General features: G+C 43.0%; 1 protein-coding gene across 1 annotated transcript in view; it reads right to left on the minus strand.

The window, feature by feature from the left end:
* Positions 1 to 12,793, minus strand: part of GLDC (glycine decarboxylase) — a 139,835-nt gene that overhangs the window by 100,106 nt on the left and 26,936 nt on the right. The window contains exons 4-5 of the mRNA XM_063913997.1: positions 11,310 to 11,474; positions 10,806 to 10,883 (exon numbers count right to left, since the gene is read on the minus strand). Of these exons, the coding sequence (XP_063770067.1) occupies positions 10,806 to 10,883; positions 11,310 to 11,474 (243 nt within the window). The remainder of the gene's footprint in view (positions 1 to 10,805; positions 10,884 to 11,309; positions 11,475 to 12,793) is intronic.

Below are 12,793 nucleotides of genomic sequence, written 5' to 3' on the forward strand. Positions count from 1 at the left end.
AGACCGGTATTTGAGTGTTTATTATATTGCTAAAAGGTTCTCAGAGCGTCACAGTCGCTCATACAGCTTTTAAACTAACAAGGTTACACTGTGTTGCATTTACACCTTATCACTGCACAAAGGTTTACAGTATAAGTACATTGTTTATGATATTGTTACAAAGGTTTAACTCTGAGCGTCAGCGCCGCTTGTGATCTCCTCGTGGTCTCGAGCGTCCGCTACGCGGATAGCGTATCATTACGTTAGTCGGCAGCCTATAGCGTGCTTGCCTTTACGCTTTAAGCCGTGAGCGAACGTGCCGCTCGTGCGTCTCGTCCACGGCTAAGAGTTTGTTACGCTACGTGCGTACTCTTATGGTATTCCATACGCCAATTGCGTACTGTGTTTATTAACCTTTTAGAGTGTTTTAAATAGGATAAATAATAGGCTTTTACAATTGGGGACTCGCCCGCTCTTCACATATCTGCACTAGGTAATTTCAGCAGACATTATCGGTCAGCAAAGGGCGGGAGGTAATATTCCTCGTAGTGCTGACCAGATAAGCGTCTGCTTCGCTTAGTAAGGAGTGCTGAAGGAATCCGGAACCGGAAGGTAGGAACAGTACGTTATTGTCTTTTAAAACCTGTTTAGTTTTTGTTTTGCGAACGTACGCATAAGCACACACACCTGTATTTCTTGTTTAGTATTATTTGTTCGTGCCTCATTCTCCTGATTGCCACATACTAGTGATAAACGTGCTGAGACATTTGGTGTTATTAATAGTTAAAAGATAAAAAGCAACATTTAAGGGAATAATTGTAAAAGGCACGCACACAATCTCGCCTAGAATACAAGGGAGATTTGAGTGGTGTTCGGTGAAGGATTACTGTTAAAGATCATTCACATTGATAAACGTGTAGTGTGTTACTGTGGACGTACTTGGTCTATGTACACGTGTCCTTACAAGGGCAGGGCGTACGCAGCAAGGGTCGACGCACGGAGCGTATATTACGCAACGGAGCGTACGGATACACCCACATAATACAAACCGCACGATAGTATTGTTTAATAGGCGATAAGGAAATAACGCGATAATAACACAGATCTATCTCAAATCCAAAAATTTTAAGTTAGTTAAAAGAAAAAGAAAACTTCTCTATTGCAATTCTTCTGGGTTAGGCTAATACTGAATGAAAGGAATTCTGTACAGAAATAAGTGTTCGAATGTAAGAGTGTGTATATATAAGATTTCTCTTTTATTACGGAAGTGGGAACCATAGGCCAGTAGAAAGAGGTACACCAGCGAGAGTGATAGCGTGGGGTGGCTTGGGAGGCGTCCCTTGTTAATCTCGACATATTAGTGAGCAGTAGAGTCTGCTGTACATAACAGACCAGGAGGTCACAAACCAGGAGGTTCAGGTACAGCAGACTAGAAGTAGAGAGCACAACCGTAGAGGGTTGGTGCGAGACCCATATAGGCCAAAGAAGCTCATTGCTGAAGGAATTTGCAGCTGAAATTTTCAATTCCGTTGATCGTTCCGCACATAAGATTAGTTGCTTGTGCGGATACGATTGTACCGCATGTGATTGTGTGCATTAGCGTGTCTTGAATTCAGAAGAACGCTACTTGCACATTGTTAACGTGATTTGTGTAATTTTTTTATTTTAAGGGAAGTAGCCTGATCACTCAGGGACATTCCAGCGACTGACACTTGCTGGGGAGGGTAAGACACTCCCACACGCCCGAGCAAGTAGACGTACTTAGGTGCCCTAGGTTGGGTACGGAACCTCTGGGAACTTTGGTCGCCGTATTGGCCAGCGTGGGCGGAGTTAAGTGGACGGACCTCGTTGCAAAACCCCCACCGCAGCCTTACCCCGGACATTTTGGTTTTCTGTAAGGGTTGCCGAAGACCCTGATTTGAAGTCAGAGGTAGTGAAAGCAGCACCTGCAGAGATGGGGGCCAGTTGTTCAGGTAAGGGGCGATCAACCCAGGTTCAGGTTGATTTGAAACCGATCAATCAGGTCGGCAAGGTCATGTGTGAGAAATCAGACCAAGATGGTCATCACACAGAAATATTATGCAATGAATGGGAAGGGATGACTGTGCATGACGGGGAGAAGTTTTCCCGGGTAGGTACTTTTAACCCAGAAGTGTTACAAAATTTAAAGAGAAGAGTTTGCCTGATTAAATCTTCAAAAAGGCATATTAGACATTATGATGATTTAAAATTGTGGCAACAGGAAAGTGAAATGCAAAGAAATTTAACTTACATATCTGACTCATCTTGGGAAGAGAGACATGGCAATGGAGAGGATTATGGTTGCAGAGAATGGCGCAATGGTGTACGATAAAAATGCACTTAGTAACTGTATTAAGAATGAAAGTAACAAATGTAATAATGTTTATAAAAATGAAAGTGTAAAAATTACAAATGTTAACCTGTGCAAGTCGCACCCCATGTCAAACTTCCCTCAGGACTACAAGCAAGAAAGTGAGCCCAGCACGATGTCGGCACCTTTTCCAGTAGCCATCCTACCAGACATCCAGGTGGACGCGACCAAATCGGTAAAGGCAGTAATCAAACCCCCTAACGGAGGGTCAGGTGAGGTCGTGTCCACAGGTACATACGGTGTTATATATCACGCACAAACAAATGTACCCCATATTGTAAGACCAACACAAGGTGATGTAATTGAATTTAGTCCTGTCAGGGTGATCACAGTCCCCAATGGGAAGACTGACGATCAGGGAATCATTCCCGTCAAGGACAGTGCAATGCGCCGTCCCTGGTCCCGGACAGAATTGAGATCAATCATGTCTGAATTCCCTGATCCTAGGGAAGATCTAGTTTCATGTCAAAGATTTATTAAAGAACTAGGAAACTCCACAGAACCCACCAACAAAGATTGGCGGACAGTGCTGAGGGCATGTTTGCCCTCCAGTGTCGACCCTGCGAAATTTATTTCTGATTGTAAATTAGACACGGAGGTACCTTGTATGGAGGAACACAATCAGGAATGTATTAAGCAGATCAACCGACAGTTAGGAAAATATTTCCCAGCCGTTGTCGAGTGGAGCATCAAAAGACACCTGGAGTCACAGGGCAGTAAGCAAATAACAATCAGTAGACAAGCCCTGACAACGAAGCCACACCAGCTTAAGACCCAAAATCTTGTGAGAAAGTCAAATGTGGTAGTTTGTTACCATTGTCACAAAGAGGGACATTTTGCAAGAGATTGTAGATCAAGAAGTAGACAAAAGTCATATCAACCCCATAGACAACAACATAACCATGGTATCCAAGGAATCAGGGAAGTACAGGGAAAGCGGTTGATGGCGATGGGCATCCAAACATTAGAGGAGACATCAAATCAACCAAAACCCCAGGCCATTGGCACATGGAGGAAATCAAGGATTTGTTATCTTTGTAAAAGAGAAGGGCATTATGCCAGCAACTGCAACAGCCCACATAAAGTCAGACCCCCTAGACAAAGATATGAGCAAAGTTATGACACACCAAATTATAATCAGGGATCATATAGGAAGAATTTTGGGCCACACCCATGATATGTAGTCAGGAAAGGTGATCATTAGGACTGATGGTAAGCCTGAGGTAACAGTTAATAAGCTTGGGAGGGCATTCCTTGAAGACACAGGAATGACCGGGTAAAACGTTGTAATGTACCTGTAAAGTGTTTCTTTTTCCCATCTCTGACGTTCACCACAACAGCTCCAACATCACCTGACTACTTGGTCTTTGCAGAAGTCTACCAAACCCCAGCATGACCTACCCGCATCAATGTATCCTGGCCAGATACAAAGGGTGGAGTTTGGAAACGCTGGTGGAAGGGACTGCGCAAAGATACCATTGGACATGTAGGTGTGACAGCCTGATGATGAACGGAAGAACTGACAATGTTTTTTTCCTCTCCTGAAAAATGTTTTTTCTGTTGTTGTTTATTGTTGATTTATGTGACACATATATATATGAACGGTTCTCTCTCCCTTGTTGTTTTTTTTCTCTCTCTTCTTTCTCATGTTCTCATAACGTTATAGATGGTATGTCACACATCAGTTGGATAAATGGTAATGCAAGATTTATTCTCCTTACAGAAAGAGCACTGAGCTAGAAGAAATATTGTATCACCAGAATGTTTAGAAGACTGAGAGACAGCACCTTTGAGATAACAGCAGAACAAGAAGAACAAGACTAGAGAACTAATTATCGTAACAAGTTTCTCTCCCCCTCAAACTGTTTTTCTGTACCCCCATTACAAATTTCTCCTTTTCTCCTCCTGTAAGATGGACTTGCCCCAAGAGACTGTGATACAGATTTTCCTGTTGACCATGATGTTGACCAGAGCAGTCTGTTTCGGTGAGAGTACCAGTGAGGTCAAGAAAGGATCCAGAAAGGTTCTGATGACTGAGACGGAGGTGTAAATTTCCAATAGCAACACAATCACCGAGCAAAGGCGAGTACCGGAAACGATCTAGCAGCCATGTTATTTGTAAACATTGTGAAGGACTGTTAACTGAAAAGAACTGTATCTGTAGACACTGTGATAGTTGAGGATGGGTGCATCAAGAAATGTCAGTCCAGTTTTAATATCCATATGGATAGGCATCCATTGAGTGACTATCACTCCTTAGTGGGTAAAGTACTAAATCAGACAGACTGTTGGGTATGCTCTCAAGTACCTCAAGGCCATAGCAAATCAGGGCTAGTGCCATTCCCTTTAACGGTAGGAGAGGTACTTGAGTTAAGTGGTGGGAGGCCGGTGGACAAGAGGTTTAATATCTCTAGTCCTCCTAGTTTGAAGCTCCACCAATACCATGTGGATAGGTCCTTAGTGTGTTTTAACATTTCCAATCCCCGAAAGCCGGGAAATTGGGAAGTGTCATGGAATAACAAAACCATGACCTTTTCATACAGAGCCGATAGAATGCCTACAGATACAGAACTTATACGCCACATAGCCGGTAGTGGAAAATATTTCCGATATAGGTATACCCTAGGAAGTAGGATCATGAGAGTTGGAGAAGTATCACCAGGATACTGTGCACATATCGTACAAACAGATACGTGTACTAAACAGATGGGAAAATTAGGGTTAGGAGATTTCATATGGAAAATGTGTAATATGGTTATGTCCTACTCCGTCCCATAAGTTCTCCCCGATGATGCATATTTCATATGCGGGAGGAAGGCGTATAAGTGGCTTGCCCCAAACTCAGAAGGGTTATGTTATATTGGAAAAGTACTGCCTGAGGTAATGACCGTATCCCACACTAAAATGAAGGATATTCACCGCAGTGCCCAAGCTCCTTATACTCACACTCATTACGAGCACATCGTTAAACGGCACCTGATAGAAAGAACAGAGCATCCGGCCTCTGACCTGATCCATGAATCCACCGGGATTCAATTCCTAATCGCGTTAGATATCACTCGTACCGCCAGAGGAGTGATAAATTATAAATATATATCTGCGCTTACAAATTTATTAGACAATATCACTGAAATGTATGATGACACATTCAGGTATACCGGAAGGGAGCTCCAAGCTTATAAAACAGAACTGGTTCAGCATAGGATGGTTCTTAATTATCTCACGGCAGTGACAGGTGGATATTGTGTCACACTGGCAACGCAGTACGGCGTAAAATGCTGCACTTATATTACGAATAGCACCGAGGACCCGGTCGAGGTCATAGACCAAAAGATGGACGACATTCTCCAATTAAAGTGGGAGTTCCGCAGGAGACACAATCTCACCCTCGCTGCTGTGGGTAATGAGCTGACCGGTTGGGTGTCATGGTTGAACCCGCAAAATTGGTTCTCTGGTTTAGGAGAATGGGCTCAAGGAATTATCATGGATGTAGGGAAATTTCTTTTGTGTATTCTGGGTGTCATCATATTGGTCGGTCTGATATTTAGATGCGTTCGGGTTTTAACAAAGTGTAAACGTAGCGCCCGAGTGATGAGTTTAAGAAGTGAAGATACTGTAATAACAACGACTGATTTGATTTATGACCCAACGATAGAGACAATGTTGTGATGAAAATGTGATTCCACGGTCCGTTTCTTTCACCCGTTTCTCCTTTGTTTTCCTCCAAGGTAAAAAGACATCCGCTTGGAAGAAGAATTTGACAACCTTTTACACAGACAACTGATGGACTATGCCATAGACCCCCCCATATCCCTAGTAACTTTAATTTTACGCTAGCCCAACACTTTTTGTAAGTCTATGGACATTGAGAAAGCTTTTGCTCGCATTTTTGGCAAAAGCCCAAAGAGACTACAGTCAACATGTACATCAAGACAAGACACCAGACAAGACTTCAATCAACAAATGTATATTAAACTCACATAGTTTATGACTGCATTTACCATAATTGCTCCTTATCTTCATCTCTACAACCTTCAGGTAAAAACACACATAGTCGACAGGTAATATAGGCACAGATATCAGCACCCACATATTCCCCCATTCATGTATCAACTAAAATGTGCTCCCCCATTTTGTTGCAACCAAAAGCCGAAAAGAGCTCGGTAAAGTTTGACAGCCCATCCACAGACCCATACCACGGGATAAGAAGGAATTCAAATGTATACTTCGCAATACCTCGAAGCTTGATTTAAAACACGTACGGCACGATGATACATGACCCCTCAAACATGGACTCATACATACATGCTTCTACTATCTCACTAGATCATACCTTTTTCCCACCTTCTTCTCTCCTCCCCTACCCAATCATAGAAATGTATTATACATGACATATATTTTTCTCTTTTTGAACTGTTTTAGGAAGTGGCAGTTATTGGTGACTGCCAAAGGGTGGACTGTCAAAGTCAGAAAAATATCACGCTGCACATTGCCATATATGCACCTCATGCGAGTGCCTGCTGCACGTGCATGAGCCCTCCCGTGCGTGCGTATACTCGCCTTTGCGTGCACCCGCAGGCGCACGATATGCGCATTTACGGTAGAGTTTGTGTGCGTCTAGCGGGCGACTCAATCGTAACATATTTTAGTCATATAATGTATTTTGTAGATTATGGTCCCTTTGATAGAATCTAAAAGTTTAGTTAATGTAGCATGTTCGGGGACAAAGATTCCTCTTTGTTTGATACGAAGGGTCAGACAGGGGTTACACAGTGCTGTTTAGTATCCATCGGAAGAGAATATAATTAGCAATATTCCGTTGTTGGTTTGAAGCGGATTACTCGCTCGTGCGTATAGTTATGGACATAAGAAGTTTATGGACATTTACTATATTTGCACTTTATTACCCATGCGGCGGGAAACCCAGTTTCCCTCCCACCTGAGCAGTTTGGAATAGTCACAGCCCACCTGTATGAACCAACCTATGACCTTGTGTTATAATGCTGAGACGAATTCCTGTGTCCAATGAACAATAAGAATGTAGGGACCATTGTACTGTATTGTGTGTAGTGTATAAAAAGACAAGCCGACTTGGGCCAGCTCTCTACTCTTCTCAACGGTTCTCATCACTGATAATCGGGAGCTGGATATCCAGAAAGGCGCTTGCGATTGTTTCCCCTTGTGCGTAAGTTCTCTGCAACCATTTTGTCTCTTATTAATGTTATAAGCCATTCTCTCTCTCTCTCTCTCCTTCCCCCTTAAATGTAATTGTGTCTTTGTTGTATTTTAACGTGTAGTAACTCGCTTAGGTATTTTATGTTAGTTTGGTAGTGTATAACTTGTATTGTGTATTCTTTTGCGATTGAACGTTCATTCTCTCCCTTAAAGGTGTTAGAACCTTAGACCGGTATTTGAGTGTTTATTATATTGCTAAAGGGTTCTCAGAGCGTCACAGTCGCTCATACAGCTTTTAAACTAACAAGGTTACACTGTGTTGCATTTACACCTTATCACTGCACAAAGGTTTACAGTATAAGTACATTGTTTGATATTGTTACAAAGGTTTAACTCTGAGCGTCAGCGCCGCTTGTGATCTCCTCGTGGTCTCGAGCGTCCGCTACGCTGATAGCGTATCATTACGTTAGTCGGCAGCCTATAGCGTGCTTGCCTTTACGCTTTAAGCCGTGAGCGAACGTGCCGCTCGTGCGTCTCGTCCACGGCTAAGCGTTTGTTACGCTACGTGCGTACTCTTATGGTATTCCATACGCCAATTGCGTACTGTGTTCAATAACCTTTTAGAGTGTTTTAAATAGGATAAATAATAGGCTTTTACAGTAGCATGAGATCTGTCTATGCCAGTTAAGTGGTTAAGGGCACATAACATGCAGTGTAAAGAAGGTCCACCACTACAGTATAAATAGCCTCCAAATTCACTTACATCGATATTTTGAAATACCCATTTATTTTATTTTATTTTTTTACGCCAAATCCTACAGCTAAAACGGCAATTTAAAAAAAAAAAAAAAAAAAGGATACAAGTTTACCAGAAATAGCCAATTTTGCTCCTGTATAGCCAACTGTTCTGTAATGGTACAAAACGCACACTATCAAACATAATCAATCATTCACATATCTTCAAATATTTACTCACTTTCTTAAGGCAGTGCAACACTGGATGATGATATTTTAAACTAGATCGCTCATTTTCACTCTTCTGAGCGACACGGTTTAATACAGGGCCGGCTCAAGGCCCAATAGCACCATGAGTGAGAAAATTTCAAAGTGCCCCCTCACCCCATGCGCACACATTACTGGAAAAGTAGGCGTGGCCTCGCAACTTTTTATTATCAGACTAATATATTTTCACACCCCTCTACACACATACAATTAGCAGCCTTACACATAACTCCCACAGTAGTGTACTTTACACATAATGTCTCCATTATAGTTTGCAGTGCCAGATACACATACACCCCCAGTAGTACCAGATACACATATGCTCCCAGTAGTACCAGATACACATATGCTCCCACCAGTGCCAGATACACATATGCTCCCACCACAGTGCCAGATACACATAATATGCCACCACAGTGCCAGATACACATAATATGCCACCACAGTGCCAGATACACATAATATGCCACCACAGTGCCAGATACACATAATATGCCACCACAGTGCCAGATACACATAATATGCCACCACAGTGCCAGATACACATAATATGCCACCACAGTGCCAGATACACATAATATGCCACCACAGTGCCAGATACACATATGCCACCACAGTGCCAGATACACATATGCCCCCAGCAGTGTCAGATACACATATGCCCCCAGCAGTGTCAGATATACATTATATGCCCCCACAGTGCCAGATACACATATGCCTCCACAGTGCAAGATACACATAATATGCCCCCACAGTGCAAGATACACATAATATGCCCCCAGTGCCAGATACACATAATATGCCACCACAGTGCCAGATACACATAATATGCCACCACAGTGCCAGATACACATAATATGCCACCACAGTGCCAGATACACATATGCCACCACAGTGCCAGATACACATATGCCCCCAGCAGTGTCAGATACACATATGCCCCCAGCAGTGTCAGATATACATTATATGCCCCCACAGTGCCAGATACACATATGCCTCCACAGTGCAAGATACACATAATATGCCCCCACAGTGCAAGATACACATAATATGCCCCCAGTGCCAGATACACATAATATGCCACCACAGTGCCAGATACACATATGCCACCACAGTGCCAGATACACATATGCCACCACAGTGCCAGATACACATGCCCCCAGAAGTAGTGTCAGATATACATTATATGCCCCCACAGTGCCAGATCCACATATGCCTCCACAGTGCAAGATACACATAATATGCCCCCACAGTGCCAGATACACATAATATGCCCCCAGTGCCAGATACACATAATATGCCCCCACAGTGCCAGATACACATAACATGCCCCCACAGTGCCAGATACACATAACATGCCCCCACAGTGCCAGATACACATAACATGCCACCACAGTGCCAGATACACATAACATGCCACCACAGTGCCAGATACACATAACATGCCCCCACATTGCCAGATACACTTGCCCCCGCGTGTGTTCAGCCACGGTGGCGCAGTGTGCTGTGGGAGGGAAGGGACAGCTCCACTGAGTCTGCAGCAGCATCCAACGAGGTGGAGTGCTGTGGGCGGACTAAAGCTAAGCTACTCTACTTAAGGCGCGCTGTGCGGCACCTGACGCCGCAGAGAGTAATTCAGCTTTGTCCCGCCCACAGCACTCCCCTTCCCTCGTTGTCACACAGCCGCTGCTGCTAGCTCTAGGGAGGTGGGCCGGGATGAACGCTGCGGTGCTGCTGCAGGACCTGGCTGCAGGCAGGCGCCAATATGGCGGTGTGAGCGTGCGTCACCCTTTAAGGGTGGCGCCCTGCGCGGCCGCTCTATCGGAATGTGCCTGGAGCCGGCCCTGGTTTAATATATCGCCCAGTGTGGTCGATGAGAAAAATGCTTGCTCCCGCAGGTTGTAAACTAGGTAGTCCGTCGTCTGTCCCTGCAGCTTTACACTGGCTATATCATCGACAACACAGTGCATATTGTTCAGTTGTTCATGAAATCGCTCAGTGTGGCCGCTCTCTCTCGTTCATCTGGAAGTCCAGGAAGTTCAGGGGAAAATAATGAACGATATCATTCATGTTGTCCAGTGTGGCATTGCCTTTAGTCAACACTGTCACATAGGTAAGGATCATATTAAAACAACAAAGACTTAAGATGTTCTGCCTGAGCTTTGTTACATGGAAATAAACCCTAGCACGATTAAAAAAAAAATAAACAAAAATATTTAAAATTGTAAAAAATAAAAATATCACAATACTGTCTTACTTGGCTCTTGTCTGCACCACAGCTATGGTCTGAGGGTGGCATCTGCTATCCACATAGAACTTCCGCCTCTTGTTGTGTCTAAACACAAAAGACAAAGCAATGGGATCAATAAAACACACTACTAATACATGTTAGAAGAGTCCTAACTAGGGCTCTTTACACATTCCTATCCCTTCTGCCGGGTTCACTACGGCTGGCCGGCGGTCGGGCTCCCGGCGACCAGCATACCGGCGCCGGGAGCCCGACCGCCGGCTTACCGACAGTGTGGCGAGCGCAAATGAGCCCCTTGCGGGCTCGCTGCGCTCGCCACGCTACGGGCGCGCTACACTATTTTATTCTCCCTCTATGGGGGTCGTGGACCCCCAGGAGGGAAAATAAGTGTCGGTATGCCGGCGTCGGTATACTGAGCGCCGGGAGCCCGACCGCCGGTATACAGAAGACCACCCCTTCTGCCACAGAGGAACTTTAGAAACAGATAAAAACTACAAAAGGTATTAGTCTAACCTGTGACATAACTGCATCGCTTCTGCTGCAGCAGTTCCTTCATCCAGTAAGGAAGCGTTTGCCACCTCCATTCCAGTGATATCACAGACCATGGTTTGATAATTCAGTAAACTCTCAAGTCTGCCCTGGGACACCTCAGGTTGATATGGAGTATACTGTGTCAACCTAACAGATGAACAGGTCAGAATAAAAAGCACAGGGATTAGTTATATGTAACCACCAAGCTGCAACGCTATTTTTTGTGATATATATATATATATATATATAGATATATATATATATATATATATATATATATATATATATATATATATATATATTATACACACACACACACACACACACACACTAGAAAAAAAAAAAGTTTTGAAGGGTACTGATGCACAGACTGAACACAGCAAGTTCAGATTTTGTTTTCTTTCCCTCCTGCTGATGAAAAACACTGATGTATTGTTCCTAATTTGTTATAGTCAGATAACACTATGTTCCAATACCGATTGCTACATCAGCAGGAAGAAAGTGCTACACAAGCAACATTGCAAAATGTAGCCAGTTTACGCTCTTGCCCTGTACACATCCCAGCCTGTCATTTAATATGTAGATTTAAGAAAAGGAAAAATAAAAATAAAGGTTATATTATATATAAAATAAAAATAGTTTACTAGTGCAGACTTATTTCTCAAGCCTTTCAAGCCTCTCATTTGTTTTCTCACTTCTCTGGAATTTGTTGGCCCCGTTTCCAAGGCGACCAAATTCTCCTTTTTTTTTTTTTTGTAAGTGCTGTTTTCCCAGTCCTTTCTCAGCCAATATTAACACTTCCCTAACATGCTTTGTCCAAATCATGAATATAGAAATTATTGCTGAAAAACTAAAAGGTGCACCAGAAACAATTATAAAAATCAAAATATGTAGTCTTTGTATCAAAAAGCCAGTAACATTAAAATTTGCATACTATAAAAAAAAAAGTATACAGAGCAGATGATTGGTTGCCATGGGCAACTTCTCCACTGGCTCACCCATGTTTGAGTTTTTTTGGAAAAACATTTTCAGGTGACTTTTTGGCATAGCAATATAGTGATTTATACCCTGTGTGCATGACTGTTATCTCCACGTGTTTTACTGCAGTCTCTACAGATTTTATTATTAAATATAGCAGATTTTAATTGTCATTTTTAATTTTAGATATTTTACGCATTGATACTCATATCCACCAGTGCTGTTCCCCTTAGGTTTGTTTTTTTACTGTATATTAGGAGACTGACCCTCTCCTTTGAATAGTACTGGACGAGCGCAGTTAGGGTTCCTCTGTTTTTTGGTTTAATTTACAAAATGTCTGCCTCCAAGTGTAAGAGACAAATACATTTGTTATGACAATTAGATACTGAAAGTAGTTTCCAAATCTATCAGTTGTACCAGAGGTTCTCAAATGCAGTGCTCCATGCACCCCAAAGTTCCAGGTTTTAACTTTATCCATACTTGGCCAC

This window comes from Pseudophryne corroboree, chromosome 1 (genome assembly GCF_028390025.1).
Source record: "Pseudophryne corroboree isolate aPseCor3 chromosome 1, aPseCor3.hap2, whole genome shotgun sequence".
NCBI lineage: Eukaryota > Metazoa > Chordata > Amphibia > Anura > Myobatrachidae > Pseudophryne > Pseudophryne corroboree.